The sequence below is a fragment of the Eumetopias jubatus genome, unplaced genomic scaffold (assembly GCF_037043125.1).
Source record: "Eumetopias jubatus isolate StellerSeaLion01/CBP00866 unplaced genomic scaffold, mEumJub1_p1.0 scaffold_12, whole genome shotgun sequence".
NCBI classification, from domain to species: domain Eukaryota; kingdom Metazoa; phylum Chordata; class Mammalia; order Carnivora; family Otariidae; genus Eumetopias; species Eumetopias jubatus.
Window position 1 is genome coordinate 77,807,151 of NW_028274818.1, and position 16,788 is coordinate 77,823,938.

A 16,788-nucleotide genomic window follows, 5' to 3' on the forward strand; every position below is an offset into this window, starting at 1 on the left:
TGTTGATGGACATCTGGGCTCTTTCCACAGTTTGGCTCTTGTGGACATTGCTGCTGTAAACATCGGGGTGCACGTGCCCCTTCAGATCACTACGTTTGTATCATTGGGGTAAATACCCAGTAGTGCAATTGCTGGGCCGTAGGGTAGCTCTATTTTCAACTTTTTGAGGAACCTCCAAACTGTTTTCCAGAGTGGCTGCATCAGCTTGCATTCCCACCAACAGTGTAGGAGGGTTCCCCTTTCTCCGCATCCCCACCAACATCTGTCGTTTCCTGACTTGTTAATTTTAGCCATTCGGACTGGTGTGAGGTGGTATCTCATTGAGGTTTTGATTTGGATTTCCCTGATGCCGAGCGATGTTGAGCAATTTTTCATGTGTCTGTTGGTCATTTGGATGTCGTCTTTGCAGAAATGTCTGTTCATGTCTTCTGCCCATGAAATGGTTCTTTAAAAAAAAAAAAAGATTTTATTGTTTTAAGTAATCTTTACCCCCAACATGGGGCTTGAACTCACCACCTCAATATCAAGAGTTACATGCTCCACCAACTGAGCCAGCTGGGAGCCTCCCTTTATGTCTTTTTCATTCATGGTTATAGTCAGTGCTTTAAAAATCCTTGTTTGCCAGTTTCAACATCTGGGTCATCTAGAGGTCAGTTTCCATTGATTGTCTTTTTCTCTTGAGAAAGGGTCCCTTTTTCCTGTTTTTTTTATAGTCAAGTAATTTTGGATGTATACTGCACATCATATGGTGCAAACTCTCTGGATTGTTATAATCTGAACAGTGTTAATTTTTTGTTGTTGATTTAGCGGGCTCCTAACTTGGCTGGAATCAAATGCAATCTTCTACTCCCTCCCCACCCTTATGGTAGGTTGCAATTCAAATCTCAGTTCTGTTCCTTTAGCCTTAGCTGAGCTGTTTGGAGTCTGACTGGGAATGTATACATGGTTCGGAAGTCAGCTAGATATTTGGGCAGTTTATACACAGAATTTGAAGCAACTCCTCTCTCTACCCTTTCTGGAATTTCTACTCCTACTTTCCAGCAGATATTTTTTTTTAAAGATTTTATTTATTTATTTGACAGAGAGACACAGCAAGAGCAGGAACACAAGCAGGGGGAGTGGGAGAGGGAGAAGCAGGCTTCCCTCTGAGCAGGGAGCCCGATGCGGGGCTCCATGCCAGGACCCTGGGATCATGACCTGAGACGAAGGCAGATGCTCAACAACTGAGTCACCCAGGCACCCCACCAGCAGATATTATTACCCCAAATTCTGTCCTCTGGTTATTCAGGGCCAGTAAACTTTGCATTTTTTAAGGGTTTTAGTTGCCCTGTGCAGTAGTGATTGAGACTTGCCCTCAGGCTAAACCCATGAGCTAAGAACTCACCAGTGGTATTCTTGTTTTTCATGTGTTGATTCCCTTCTAGTATCTACTAGCTCTGGTCACTCTTCAGTGCCTTTAGGTAGTCATTTTTTGTCTTTTGTTTTTTGGGGGTTCCCCCCCCAGGGTTGTTAGTTATTATCTGTGGTGGAGTTGGTCCCATAGGAACTACTCAGTGATACTGGGAAGTTGAAATCCTACTTTATCTCACTTAAATGAACAATGCAGATGGTCCCATCTGAGAGATGGTAAAGCTGAGACCAGGCTAGGAAATGAGGTCACTGATGTGTTTCAAAATGGTAAGAGAGAGCAATCAGCTATGATAAAAAAAAAAAAAAATTGGGTTTGGAATTTTTTAAAAAGATTTATTTATCGGGGCGCCTGGGTGGCTCAGTCGTTAAGCATCTGCCTTTGGCTCAGGTCATGACCCCAGGGTCCTGGGATCGAGCCCTGCATCCCTCTCCCTGCTCCGCGGGAAGCCTGTTTCTCCCTCTCCCACTCCCCCCCTGCTTGTGTTCCCTCTCTCACTCTGTCAAATAAATAAATAAAATCTTTAAAAAAAGATTTATTTATCTATTTGGGAGAGAGAGAGAGCATGCGTGGGAGGGGCAGAGGGAGAGGGAGAGAGAATCTCAAGCAGATTCCACCCTGAACTCAGAGCCCAATGCAGGGCCGGATCTCATGACCCTGAGATCATGAATGGAGTGGAAACCAAGAATTGGATGCTCAACAGACTGCATCACCCAGGTACCCCTGGGTTGGGATTTTTTTAGAATCGAATCCTAAAATAGACTGGCTTCTAGGCAAGCCTCTGTTTTGTACATTAGTAAATCGGGGATGATTATTCACATATAGTCAGTGTTCACTAAGTGCTTACTAGGTCCAGCACTAAGCCCTTTCAATGCATTATCTTTTTTAATCCTCAAGAAGGCTTAATGAGGTTGGATTACTTTCGTTGGGAGATTTTGCTAAGGAGGGGACTAAGGTTTAGTGAGGTTAAGCCCAAGATGACAGTCGTGTGCATGACTAATCAATAATAATAATGGCTCATATTTATTGAACTGTTATCATGTTGTAGATAATGTGCTAGGTGCCCTGCATACATTATCTCATTTAATTCTTTCAACAACTCTGTGAGGTCAGGCCTGTTATTATCACTCCATCTAACTCCAGGAGGTCAGGATGATTATCATCATCTAACATTTTCAGGTGGAGGAATGGGGGCTGGAAAGAGGCTGAGCAAGTTGCTCAAGTTCACATGATTAGCAAGCAGCGCTGGGATTTGAACTCCAGCAGATTCGCTCCAAAGCCAATTGTTTAACCTCTATGCCCCAACTGCCTTCTTGCTGTGATAAAACATCTGAAAAGGACCATCACTGTGTAAGTTCCCAGAGAGGCAAGTTCGCTTCCTGTTTAGTGAATATCAGACTGGATCAAATGGAACCCACAGGCTCTGGGCTTCTCTGACACAGGCACGTGGGCGGTCCCAGCCAGTATCGGTGGGGTCCGAATCAGCCCGAGCACCCATTTCCAACCATACCTCAGGCACCCCAGCCTACAAAGCAAATGAGGAAACCTGCCTAAGCAGGAATTAACAGCACCCAACTGCAGAGGTTCCCTCATCCTGTTTTTCACTTCGTGTTTTGGATGCTGCAGACTGGGTGAGCAGAGATCCTAGGCTTTGGCCCAGGCAGCTAGCCTGCCTCCGAGCCCTGCCATGAACCACTTCCAGACCATCCTGACTCGGGTCCAGATGCTGCTGTCCAGCCATCGGCCGAGTCAAGTGCAGGCCCTCCTGGACCACATGCTGGAGAAGGAGCTTCTGTCCCGGGAGTACCACTTCGCCCTTCTCCGCGAGCCTGATGGCGAGGCCCTGGCCAGGAAGATCTCCTTGACCCTGCTGGAGAAAGGAGACCCAGACTTGGCCCTCTTGAGGTGGGCATGGAGTGGGTTGCAGGTCCCAGCGGCCGAGAGGGATCCCGACTCCAAGGACCACAGTGGTAAGTTGGCATCCCCTTCGCCCAAGTAGCAAGGACTGGCCGTAGGCAGCACACGGGTTTTCCCTCCTCTCTGAAAGGAGAGTCAGTGTGCTCATCCCCAACCCCAGATGGGAAGGCGGAGCTGGACAGGAGTCAGGGCATCTGGATGATCTGGCAGGAGCAGCAAGCGCTTGGACAACTTGGTCTGTGATGCTGGGTGTGCACATACAGCACGCTTCCCACTCAGCTTAAGAAAAGACCATCCCGGAGGCATGCTATCAAATGCCTGCTTCATTTACATTCTGAATGGCCTTGATGTGTCAGGCACTGTGCTGGGCACTGGCTGGGGGCTACGGATCAGCTCCTGCCTGCAAGGGGCTCACGGTCCAGTAGGGAAGACAGCTGCAGGACTCGGTGGGGTTCAAATGTGGAGAGAAGAGGTACCAGAGAGAGGACGGGCCACGAAGCTGGAGAGCAGAGGATGCTGTGTGTGCACGCATGCGTGTGCATCTGTATCAGTGAGAGACAGAAATCAAAAGACAGGGTGAGAGAAGAGAGAGAGAGAGAGGGAGACCGAGACAGGAAGAGAGAGAGAGAGGGGGGGGGGGAGACCCGATCAGAGAAAAGAGAGGAAGAGTGTCTTACTTTTAGAGTATTGACGACACTTGACACCTCTTAAATCAGAAAAACAAGCCTACACCATGCTGCTTCCACCCACATCCCTGGCCCCGCAGACCGTGTGGGTCTTTCTTCCCTGTTGCGAAGAGGTTCTCGCTTTGTTGCCAACAACGTTCTTCCTAAAGATGCGTGTCTGTTCTGCCTCCTGCTCTATCCAGATCTAGGCTTTTCCAACTTGAGGACACAGCACTCATGGCCCCTCTATGGTTTCACAGTCCGTAACGAAGAAAGCACAGACCACCCAGAGGTGACCCCACCCTGGGTTCTCCAGGTGGGAAGTAGTGGAGGCTGGATCTGAAGGCAGACAAACTTAATCCTCGGAATAAAAAGGAGTAAAAAGCCTTCCGATGGTCTTGACTGGGGCACTGGGGGGCGTACGCATTTCTCCCGCTCTTCTGCGGAGACATGAACTTACAAGGGGTCAGTTTTCCTCATGGTTCAGTTCTCTCCCAGATGGTCTCTGTTAGTTCCTTGGACTTGTCTCTTACTCTTTCCCTTCCCCACCTGAATGATCTCCCTGATTTCTTCATGGGGGTGCAAGCAGCCTGTGTGGTCTTGAGGGCGGTGAGCAGCCACCCCGGGATGGTGGGGGTGGTGAGTCAACCCCGTCCTCCTTCCTTGCAAACCGCATGCCCCTTTCTCTTTTATGTGAGGCTGCCTGACACCTCGGCACTCCCCTCCTCTGTCCGCTGGTTCCTGTTATTTAACTCTGTTTCCTCCCTGGGGATGTCATATTTTTATTTCTGAGCCCATGTGACTCAAGAAAGGGAACTGGGTTCAGAATGATGTGGCCTTAAGGGGGCTGGGAGACAGAGAAGGGCAGGGTGCCTCCTTTCCCAGCCCTTTCTTCCTGTCCTCCAGCTCAGCCCCCCATCAGGGCTGCCGGGTGTGTGGCTGTGGTGGAAGTTGGAGGGAGCAGACTTTGGAGGGGAAGCGGGAGAAGGGGAAAGAGAATTGTGTGCTTTGTAAAGAAAGGGCCCTGACTCTGGTTTCAGTGGGGGTTCAGAAGAGGAAATCGTCATGTGAAGGTTTTGTAACTCTCTCCACAACCCTTAACGATCTTCACCCTCCACTGGTCTAAACCCTGTGCTGGCTCCCCATCACTCAGAGGAAAAGCCAAATCCGGACGGTGGCCCACAAGGCTCATCACAGTCTGGCTCTCGTCGCGGCTCTGCTCTCATCCCCTACTTCTGCTCATCTCCTCCAGCCATACTGGCACCCCCGCTGTCCCTGGGACAGGCCTGGCATGCCCTCTACCACAGGACCTTGGCACATGCTCTTCCTACTACCTGGAACATTCTTCTCCACATATCCTCTTGGAGGATGCCTCCTAAGCTCTTCGCTCAGATCTCACCTTCTCAACAAGGCCTACCCCGAGCATCCCCTTTAGCATGGCAGGTCCCCGCGCCTGGGTGGCTCGATCACTTAAGCATCTGCCTTCAGCTCAGGTCTGGTCCCGGGGTCCTGGGGTCCCAGGATCAAGTCCTGCATCGGGTTCCTCGCTCAGCAGGGAGCCTGCTTCTCCCTCTGCCTGTCACTCCCCCTGCTTGTGCTCTCTCTCTCTGACAAGTAAATTAAAAAAAAAAAAAAAGAAGAATTGCAGGTCCCCATCCACGCTCTGAGCCCTCTCCCTAAACTGACATTTTCACCTTCTATATATTTTACTTTTGTATTATGTTTGTCGTTCATTGTCTGACTCTCCCACTAGAAAATAAGCTCCACGTGGGCAGGGATCTGTATTTTGATCATATCCTATCCTAAATGCCTAGCACAGTGCCTGGCACTAGGTAGGTGTGTAATGTAGATTTGTTGAATGTTGGATGGTTAAATGGATAGATGGAGGGCACCTGGGTGGTTCAGTTGGTTAAGCAACTGCCTTCGGCTCAGGTCATGATCCTGGAGTCCCGGGATCGAGTCCCACATCGGGCTCCCTGCTCAGCGGGGAGTCTGCTTCTCCCTCTGACCCTCTTCCCTCTCGTGCTTTCTATCTCTCATTCTCTCTCTCTCAAATAAATAAATAAAATCTTTAAAAATAAATGGATAGATGGAGGGATGGATGGATGAGTGGGTCGGTGGATGGATGGGAGATGGATTGGGTGGGTGGATGGCTCAGGTACTACCATTATTCTCACTTTACAGAATGGTAAACCGAGGCACAGGGTGGTTAAGAGATGGCCTGGGGTGAGGGCTAATGGACGTCACAAGGTCGGATCTACCGCTACACTTTCTGCTTGGCTGCCTCTCCTAAACAACCCAAGGGATACCGTAAATCTACCCATAACAGGTTGACTATCTTCAAACTGAAACCAGGTCTGAAACTTCTAACTGATTCAGAAGTCATCTTCCACTACCACGGTGCCTTGGTGCATTGTGCAGAAAGCCTATTTCTGGGGCTTTGACCTTGGGTATCTGACTCTGCTACAGGAGACAGCACGGGTGCATCCAACCCCAGGCAAGCTCAGGGGGCGGGGGGAGGCCTGAGAGCCAAGGTCCTTGTCCTGACACAACCCAGCAGCTTCCCTGGGGAAACAAAGCAAACGCTCGGGGCATTCTTTGGTGACAATGGGTCACAACGCGTGGCAGGCAGTCTGGGGACAGAGAAGAGACAGTGAGGATGGCAGTGATGGAGAAAGCCCAGGCTGGACACTGGAGAGCTCTGGGTCTGAGGCCACGCTCTGATTCTTACAAACCGTGTGAACTTGGCCACATGATTGGACCACTCTGACCCTCTGTTTCTTCATCTTGAAAATGAGAGCAATGATATAAAGCCCCCAGGGCTATAGTGAGGGTTAAATTAAATGAGATGGTAGCAGGAAACTGTCTAAGGCAGTGCTTGGCATTGGATAGCTAAGTCTCGAGGGGTCATAGCAGGGAGAATTGGACAAGGAAGGAAAAACCAGGCGTTTGAGGTGCAGAGAAAACAATTATGTCTACAGTCTCATGGGGGGCCGCACAGAATATCTAGACACCTCTTCCATGTGAAACACAGCACTGAGTGCTTGGGTGCTGTGTATATGTGAGAAGTGCATCAGTGTGCCCCCACCGTTGGGCTGGCACACGGTCTCAGCCCTCAGACTGCCTAAGTGCTGGTCCTCCCTAATTCCAAGGGGTGTGCCTGTGAGCACCTTCTGGAACCTCTCTGAGCCTCAGTTTTCCACATCTGTACAATGGAGGCAATGATAGTACCCAGGGTGGTGCTCTGAGGATTCAGTGACCTCATCCAGTGTAGGGCACTTGCATTTCCGGCAAGAAGAGAGTGGATTCTGACCTATCAGCTCAGGGGTGGTGTTTGGGCAGCTACAGCCCCGGGGTGACAGCCAGCTTGGGTTTTTGAACGGAGGCTTTGCCCAGCAGTGCCTTTGGGCATGTGTTCTCAGAGGCCATAGGAACCTCCCCACCCCCCACTCCCCAGGGGTTTATATTTTATTTTTTTCTTTGGCTTTCTTTTGTTCTTTGGTCACTCTATGCTTTCATGATGCGTTATATTTGCCCACGAGGACTCAGTTCTAGGAACCATAGAACAAAGTCTCCCTCTAGGATGTTGCCTGATTTATTGGAAAGGAAGGGACATGCCCCAGGCTGCCAAACGTTTCCTCTGGCTTCCTTCCTCATTTGGCCCTTACCACGAGAGCCACCTGAGCCCAGACCTCGGAGAGGAGAGGCGCTGTACCCTCCCAGCCTCCTCTTTCCCTTCCCAAGACCGGTTTCTTCTGTGATCCTGGGGAGCCTACTCTGCCTTCTGGAAGGAGACGTGCTGGCAAGAATAACTGTTGTCCATTCACCTTGGACGGCTTCCCCGCCAGCCAGACTCACTTCATCTTCACCCTTGGGGGCTGAAGAAAGAAAAGTGCCTGTACCTGGAAGTTGGCACTTCCCCATGGGTTTTCCCAGGCTGACCAGTGGCCCATTCCATACTCTACTTGGCTCCAAGCCTGGCGCCTGACCCAACCAGAGCCGGTTTCTGTTCTCTGTTGTCATTACCTGAAGCAGCTCACCTGTGTGCTTCCCTAGTACCTATTCATCTCTCTAGCCACCTCCCTGCCCAGCCACCTCCCTGCGTGCCCTCAAACTTACCTGGTCTACATAACCACCTACCGGTGTTTACTTATCAATCCATCAATTTATATCTGTTATCCACTTATACATACTTACCAATCTATTTATCTAACCATTTATAGTTTTATGTATCAACTTATTTACCTGCCTTCCTACCAACTCATCTGCTTGTGTATTTACCGACTAATAGGCCTGCATTCTCATGCACATTCCTACCTGCCTAATTTAGATACATACCAATTTTATTGTATCTATTCACCTACTTCTCTAGTCACCTTTCCCTTCCTTCCTTATACATCTTCCTTCCTTTTTTTTTTAAAGATTGTATTTATTTATTTGACAGAGAGAGAGAGAGCCCATAAACAAGCAGAGTAGCAGGCAGAGGGAAAGGGAGAAGGAGGCTCCCCGCTGAGCAAGGAACTGGATGTGGGACTTGATCCCAGAACCCTGGGATCATGACCTGAGCCGAAGGCAGTGGCTTAACCGACTGAGCCACCCAGGCGCCCCTCTTCCCTCCTCTTTAATCATTGTCTTAGCACCTGCTAGGGATTATGGTGGTCACCAAAAAGCATAAGAAAGGGCACTTACAACCTAGGGAGAGGGGACCCTTCACCATTGGGCACTTGAGTCTGCCTTGATCATACCAATCCAAACTCGGTTCCTTCACTCAAGCAATCTTGGAGTAGTGTGAATTTTAAATAAGAAAATAAAACCGTGAGTCCCAGACAGTAGCAACCTCATGATCTAATCAGAAGTAACAGAGTCTCTACTTAATGAAATGGGAAGTTCACCGATGCATTGCCAAATACATGGCAACAAGTTTTCTAAAAATGAGTAAAGCATAAGATTGATGTTACCTGGAAGGGTGCTGAAAGCAAGAGCTCAGGCCTTGAAGGATGGCTAAACTAGAGAAGACAGGAGCTTAGCCCTGCATGAGCAGAGGTACCCACGTAGGGCAAGCAGGTCTTTTTGGGGAGACTACAGCAAGGGATGACAAGCCTACTCAGAAGTTGTTCCCCCCATGTCCTCCCCTTGGGGCTTGGCAGGGGACCCTGGCAGGCAATTTTCACAACGCTTCTGCTGGTAGCTAGTGGTCTTTGTCCTGCTGGATCCTGCCTGGAGGCAAAGACATTTGCATGCCCAGGGCAAGGTGGCTTGAACAGCGCTGAGAGGGCTCCCCAGTAGGGAGGAAATTGATTTTGTTCAAAGCAGCCCTGGGCTCAGAGAACGGTCACCATCTCTGAGGGAGTTTCAAAGAAGGACATCGGCAGGAGGAATGCAGGATGCTTTAATAGGGAGAAATTTGGGGCTCGGCTTACCCTCCGCCCTGCTCCTTGCCCTGACCACCCAGGTGGCTTGGCATTCTAGCTCTGCTACGCCAGGCTGCCCACTCCTCATCTCTGTTTCCACTGAGCCTGCCAAAAGTCAGACCCCATCAGCTCCTGGCTGGGCACCACAATGTCTCCTCTCCCGTGTCTCTACCTGGGGCACTGCCTGTGCTAATCTAACAGCCTCCGGCACCAGCCAAACATGCAGCATGGTCCATGTCACCACCCAGCTCGGAGCCCTGTGTTGACACAGGCATGGTCAGGTTTGGGGATTGAGTATGGGTCTGGGGGCGGGGGGGACGGTTCAGTGTGGATGTGGAAAGACCAGGTAGCAGAGAGGAGATTGGACCCAGTGAGAGGTGATGGCATCCAGGCAGGTGCACTCCGGTCGGACGGACTCTCATTGGCATGTCCTGCCATGAACCAGATTCAGAACTGCCTCAGCCATGGCCGTCACTCAGAACTGGCTGCCTCCAAGGACGGGAAAGGACTCTCACAAGTGGCCTTGAGACAGGTGAATGGGCAGGGGTGCCTCTCCCTTGGCACCAGGTCATGGGAAGGTGACACTTCTTGAGATTTCTAATATTTGTCACGTCTGTCTTATTAGCCTAACAAGGCAAGACCGTGTTTCAAGTTGACTACTAGCGTTTCCCATTGGTCTGCCTACTTCCTCCCTGGGCCTTCTAAAAGCAGGGTCTGTTTCAAAATAACCACCTTACAAAGATAGGCATCATTATCTTTATTTCGTATGTGGGGGAAACCAAGGCCCACACAAGGGAATGAGGGGTCCAAGGACACGCACCTGCTAGCAACAGCAGGGGCTCGATGCCAGATCTTCAGACTCCTAACCCAGTGCTCTTTCAGTATAAGTGCAGGAAGGAGGCACTTGTCACTGCTTCCCAAACTTCATTCACTTCTGGACCACGCTTTCGATTTCTACGCACCATCGTATACTAATTATTTGCCCGACAGGTGTTTTTTCAAAGCGTTCACATTTTTTTTTTAAATTCAAGTTTATTTTCCAAGGAATGTTTATGTTCGCCATAAGTGGAAGGAATGCCACCCACTGAAGTGAACTGTGAAACAGGAAGGGGGGACAATGTTTATACAAATCCAGCCAGAAACTGTCTCACTGAAGGCTTGCAACTAGGGAATGCTTTCTGGGAAACAGGGATGTATCCTGCATTTGAAGAGGTTTGTTAAAGACCTATTAGCCTGACAAACACTCTTCCAGATGCCATCAGGAGCGTGGGTAGAGACTTGCAGGAGCACTAACTTTCTCCCTGTGGGTCAGTGCTATTTAGCACTGCATCCGTGTGTCGCCCCAAACCATCTGGCTGTAAGTAGACCACATTTGGGGTAACATTGTTTTATGTGTAATTTACGTTTTGGTCCCATGTCTTGGAATAAAAATCCTGAGTGGACCACTCATGATCTCCAAAGCAATTCAGGGCAGTTTGGTGTGGGGGTGGGGTGGTGGAGGAAATGGAATCTGGGGAGCCTGCTGGACCCCAGCTCAGCTTGTCTTGAGGCATTTTTGGGGCTCTGATCCTGGCCCCGTCCTGCAGAGGATGGCAGGGATTGGGGCTCCATTGTGGTCACCATAATTTCAGAATGTCATTGTGTTAAAGGTCTCCCTCCAAGAAACGACTCTCAACCTTCTATGGTCACCCCCTTTGGTCCACAAAAAGGAACTGAAATTACCATCAGAGGCACGGGGAGGGCTTAAGGGAGTGTGGGCAAATTAGAGAGTTTTAGACCGAGAGATCAGACAGCTTGATGCCACTTCATAGGGGGAAAGTTTTCCGTTGGTCCCTTGCTTGCTTTGCATGTGGGCTTAGTCTTGGCGGGTTCCTGACTGGTATAGGTGGCTAAGCTGGAGATGAAGCTGTCTGCTCTTGAGCTGGGCATGTAAAGGCATCGTTTTGGGCAGGCTGAGGGCACCAGGAGGGGCTGCCAGACTCCAGAAGCCACTGCCTCACTGGTTTCCCACACCATGCGTTGCCTGGCTCCACGCCCTGCGGGGTCCTACCTGCCAGAGTCTCAAGGTAAAAAGGGGGGTGAAAGAAGTTGGGGTTGACAAGGCTTCTTGATTTAGGGTAAGGTCTCAGCTGGCCCCACCATCTCTGAACTGGGGAGTGGGAGCAGAGAGTGGGGTCCTTGTCCCATCGGGGCTGTTGGGAAAAGTGAGGTGGTTGATTATTTCCATCCACTTGAGGGACATTCAGATCCGTCCAGGTGCCTGGCATGTGAGAGGACTTTATCAGCGCTAAAGAGTTCTAGAGGGCCAACTTTCAGGAGGCATGTCGTTAGCTCTCAGCATTGATAGCCCGGCTTGGCCAGCCACAGGCGCTCTCTCCACCAGGTAAACACTGAGGGGTGCCCTTGAAGGACAGACCCCACCCTACCCCCGGGGAGAAGCAGGAAAATCAAAGTCGGAGTCAGCTCCTTGGCATAGCTGTTGAGCGCCAACCGGCTGGACAGATGCTCCCCTCTCCCCAGTTTCTAGATTGTGTTTTGGGGAAGAAGTGGGGGCTAGGAGACAGATGGCACCAGCTCTGCAATCAGCATGGCAGGTTTGAATCCCAGCTGCATTGTTGGCTGGGTGTGAAGTGACACAGAACATGTCACCAACCTTCTCTGACGCTCTTTGCCTGGGCTGTTAAAAATTCTGACAGGGTCATGATGAGGGATCAAAGTCCAGCACAGAGCCTGGTACATGGTAGGAACGGAATTTCATCAGGGAAGCCTGCTATTACTAGTGCCGCTGTGTTGTGTGTTTCAGAGGGGGCTCAGGGGGGTGAGACCCCTTTCCTCAGACACCGCTGAGGTTTGCCAGCTCTGTTGGATTGAGCCTGTTGGGAGTTTCGATGGGAAGGAGAGGTCAGGAGTCACCTTGACCCACGCCTTCAATTCCAGACAGGAACTCCAAGCGTGGGAAGTGCCCTCCCCAAATTCTCATGGTGGGTGGAGCTGGGGTCCAGAACCTCTGGAGGAGGAAAGGCAGGAGGAGTGTCGGCCTCAGGGATGAGGCTGAATTTCCAGCCCGTGAGGGTCCCTGAGGCACTTTCTCTTGCCTCTGGAGGGCATTTGCCTTCCCAGGAGTGAATGGCTCATGGAGCAAGTCTCTGGGTCCGTGTCCCCTGCAAGGGCAGTTCGCCACCTTCATGGCCGGGCTGAGCTGGAGAGACACGGAGGCCAAGCCAAAGCAAGGGAGAGCTGCCTGCAAGTCAGGGTTTGCAGATGGCGAGCCCGCAGCTCCCCCGGAGAGGGGTGGAAGGAGGCTGGCCCTTTCCAGGAGCCGATAGACGTTCCAGCAGTGCCCAGGAGTGTAAGGATGTGACCCTGGCCCTTCCAAGAAAGCACGTGGTGGGTGCTTTGTGCCTGTTTACTCCCCAGCTTGGCCCAAACCCCGGCGCAGAGAGAAAGTGAAAGAGAAAAGGACGGCCCTGGCGGATGAGGTGGGGGGACTGGGCGACCAACCCGCCCCAGTCTCGCAGCAGCCCCACAGCTGGCGGGAACGAGAGGCCACCGGCAGCACGCGAGAGTCGGGGAGCAGCGATAGGTGACCAGGGCTGTCCCCCTGCACCCCGAACGTCGGCCCGGCAATCGAGGCTCAGAGGTTGGCTGCTACTTTCCTGAGGTCACACAGCAAGGCTGGGAGGAGGAGGAAGGGAATGTGCGGCGTGCCGGACCCGCGAAAGTCCGCGTTTCCAGCATCCGCGGTCTGGAACGCAGGGACTGGGGCGCAGACCGGAGCTGGGTCGGGGTGCCCGGCCGCGGGGCCCGGAGAGAGCGCGGGGCAAGGGGAGGCGGGCGGGAGCCGGGCATCTGCAGACACCCTGGGGGCGCAGAAGAAGCGCGCGGAGAGGAGCCCAGCGCCGGCGCCAAACCCGGGGCGCACACACCCTCCGCGCCTCCTAGAGTCTGGAGAGGCGATGCCTCTATGGGGACCCTGGGCCCGGGCCGCCCTTCTCTGAGCCTCAGTTTTCCAGTTGGATCACAGCACCGCTCTGACTCAGGAGTGCAGGTTTCCGACCCTTGGGTGGGGTGCCCTTTAGGAAGGTTTGTGGGGCGCACGACCTTTAGTGGGCGCCCTGGAGAAATCCTCACCTATCTCCCCCAGGAGGCAAAACTGAAAAAGGAAAAAGACCTTGATTTGGGGGTCTCAGAATTGCAATTCGGGGAGCACAGAAAAGCGTCTTGCTCAGGTGGGGGAAAACCGGGGGTTTTTATGAGAAAGAAGGAGGGGGGTGATTACATGATTTAGGTAAAGAGCAGAGAACAAGCCTGCTAATTTGGTGCTTCCCCATTGAGCCGCTTCTGTTGATTACCTTACTATTTTGTTGCTGCTATTAGATGAAACAGTCCCTTGTAGGTGTGAACTCTCCTGTCCCCATGCGGTCTGAATGCCAGTTGTTCTGTTGACTTTTTATGAACAACTGCTTGTAAAAACAATTGCCAGTCCAAGAGTTCATTAGAAAGGAAAATGAAATTTTAAAATGGAGTCTCTCATGTCCATGAATTTTATACAATTCCAAGCCTCTCTTTGATAATCTGGGGTGGGGGTGGGGCAGCTTTCTGGGAGGGCTTTGACAGGGCTGACATATCCACCTCACTTTGGGGTCCTGAGCCCCGCCTTCCAAGGAGAGAAACCAAGGAGCCCCAGAAACAGCTGCGGGGGGATCTCTCTGGAGCCCCAGAATGCCAGAATTGGAACTGCCATGTCTAGCTCCATCTGGGACCCTTAAGGCCCACAGTTCTCTTCTGAGTCCCATGCCCTCCCCCATCGAGGTGACAAAGGATAGGAGACGGGCGCCCAGCAGTCCACAGCACCCCACTTATCACGGCCAGGTGTTCCTAACTTTGGCAAGATGCCTTCCATCTGTGAAGCCCCCCTCCCCACCAACCCAGAAAAGAAATACTCCCAGCCAATCAGAAGGTTAAGGAAACTGGTGCTTCTTGCTCTAGGGCCTGGTGGAGCAGAGGGGGGCGAGGGGGAGACCCCAGAAAGTCCCCACCTTCCAAACCCCAGACTGCCTTAGGTAAGGAGCTGGTCTCCAAGATCCCAGGATGTACAATGGAAAGATCCTCAGAGGGAACTGAGCCAGGGGGTCCCAGGCTTCCCGCACAAGGGAGTCACTTGTTTAGCGTGTAGGCTTCTGGGTTCTGCCACCAGGACCCACCCAGGCTAAACCATCTATCTGGGTGATTCCTATGGCAGAGGCCCAGAGGTTATATACATGTATTGAGAGGCATTGATGTGGTCCAAACCCTGTTGTCTCACCATGTTACAAAACCTCTGGGGACTTCCCCAGGAGGTTTTGTAACCAAGGTCACATAGTCGAGGTTTTGGTAGAGTCAAGATTTGAATCCAAGTCTCTGGAGAGCCCAGTCCAGTGCCTGGGCAGGGGTGTGAGCCTCCACAAATGCAGGGCAGGTCCTGGGTAGTCAGAGTCTTGCTGCTGTACAGCAAAACCTGTCTGACAGCAGGGACCTGGTTTGACCTCTTGAGACCTCAGCCCCTGGTCCCTTGTGAAGAGTAGTTAGGAAATTAGCAAAAGGACTCAACAGCATGGACTGGGGTCAATCCCCGGCAATCAGAGAAGTGGCCTGAGGAAGAGGGAGAAGCTTCTGGACTTGGCTTTCAGACTTGCCGTCCATCAACCCTGGATAAATGACTTCCCTCTCTGAGGTACATTTGTAACACGGCTAAAACGAGAGCACTGTCTGGGAAGCACTTGGGAAGAATCACCAAAGAATCCACCTGGGCCAGGAGTAAGCATTATAGCCCCTGAAGGGATTGTATGGAAAGATCTGAGGGGAAGTTGTGGGCGGAAGGGAGGCTTCTAGACTTTGTCACATACCTGATGGGTGGTCCACGGACAGTTCTCAAAGACGCGTTCATCGATACCAGGTAGGAGATCCCTACTTTTCTGATTCGTTCTTGAGCCGCCTCCCCCATTTTTGTGTGTAGACATCTTTGACAACACTCATACTGAGTGATGTTTCTTTTTAGCAGAGTAGGGCAGCTGACCTGATTGTAATAACATTGTTTTGTTTTTAGTGGTAAGTGATGCTGGGTTTTTCCCCCCCACGGGAGGGAGTGATAGAAAGTTTCCTTTTTTTTTCTTAATGATAATATAAAATTTACCAAGGTACCCATTTTAAGTATACGATTGAGCTGTAATAAATACATTCCTGCTGTTATACAACCATCCCACCATCTGTCTACAGAACTTTCTCATTGCCCCAAACTGAAACTCTGGCCCCATGACATGCGAACTCCCCATTCGGGCCCCCTCCCCCGGCTGCTACCCTTTGATTTTCTGTGTCTGTGGAGTTGACCACTCTAGGTGCCTCGTGTAAGTGGAATTCTATAGTATTTGTCTTTTTGTGACTGGCTTCTTTCATTGAGCATGTTGTTTTTAAGGCCCATCCGTGTTGTAGCAGGTGTCCGTGTTTCCTTCCTTATCATGGCTTAGTAATATCCCAGTGTATGGATAGGCCCTGCTGTGTTTATCCATTCTTCTGTTGATGGACACTTGAGTTGTTTCCACCTTCTGTCTATTACAAAGAGTATGCTATGAACATCCGTGTACCAGTATGCTTTTGACTTCCTGCTTTCAAATCTGGAAGGTTTTCTTTTAACATAAATATATTTATTTCTTTAAAAAGTTAATCCAAGGGACGCCTGGGTGGCTCAGCCATTTAAGCCTCTGCCTTTGGCTCGGGTCACGATCCAGGGTCCTGGGATCGAACCCCAAGTTGGACTCCCTGCTCAGCAAGGAGTCTGTTTCTCCCTCTGCTGCTCCCCCTGCATGCGCGCGCTCTCTCTCTCTCTCTCTCTCTCTGACAAATAAAGAAATAATATCTTTAAGAAAAAAGAAGTTAATTCAAGGAAAATGCAAAGGTAAATTATAGAACAGGTGGTATGCAGATCTGACCCCAAAATTGTAAAGGGGGCTGATGAACACCTGAAGTTTGGGAGACTGGACTGGGGAAAAGACCCGGTAGCAATTGTAACAATCCAAAGTGTGGGGCTGGGGGCTCCTCCATCAAGGGCATGGCAGTCGACAGGGAGTCCTGGAAGGAGAAGGAGAGAATTGAGGAAGGTGTTCACTCTGGTTCTAGGATTTTCAGCTGGGGAGAAGTGGAAAGGTGGCAGAAATGGAGAGCCTGGAAGGGTCACTTGGGAGAAGGAGAATAGCAGACCTCCCAGAGTTCAAGAAAAGTCACCCCAGCAGGGGGGGGGGGGCAGTGTTTTCTTGGCAAGTGGAAAGTCAGGCTGCCTTGAAAATAAAACCCATTTGAATTCCCTACAAGGCAGGTGTGTGTGTGAGGGGGCACAAGGGGGTGCTCGTTTAAA

General features: G+C 51.0%; 1 protein-coding gene across 7 annotated transcripts in view; it reads left to right on the top strand.

The window, feature by feature from the left end:
• The first annotated feature begins 2,892 nt into the window (after window positions 1–2,892).
• CIITA (class II major histocompatibility complex transactivator) overlaps window positions 2,893–16,788 on the top strand; it is a 44,858-nt gene continuing 30,962 nt past the window's right edge. For 2 of the 7 annotated variants that reach the window (XM_028117498.2, XM_088017369.1), the window contains exon 1: window positions 2,906–3,378. In XM_028117498.2, coding sequence (XP_027973299.1) covers window positions 3,096–3,378 — 283 coding nt within the window. In that variant the 5' untranslated portion in view covers window positions 2,906–3,095. Of the gene's footprint in view, window positions 3,379–11,241; window positions 11,468–12,446; window positions 13,042–16,788 lie in introns of those variants that run through there. The other 5 variants (XM_028117494.2, XM_028117495.2, XM_028117502.2 and 2 more) reach the window with 4 other exon arrangements.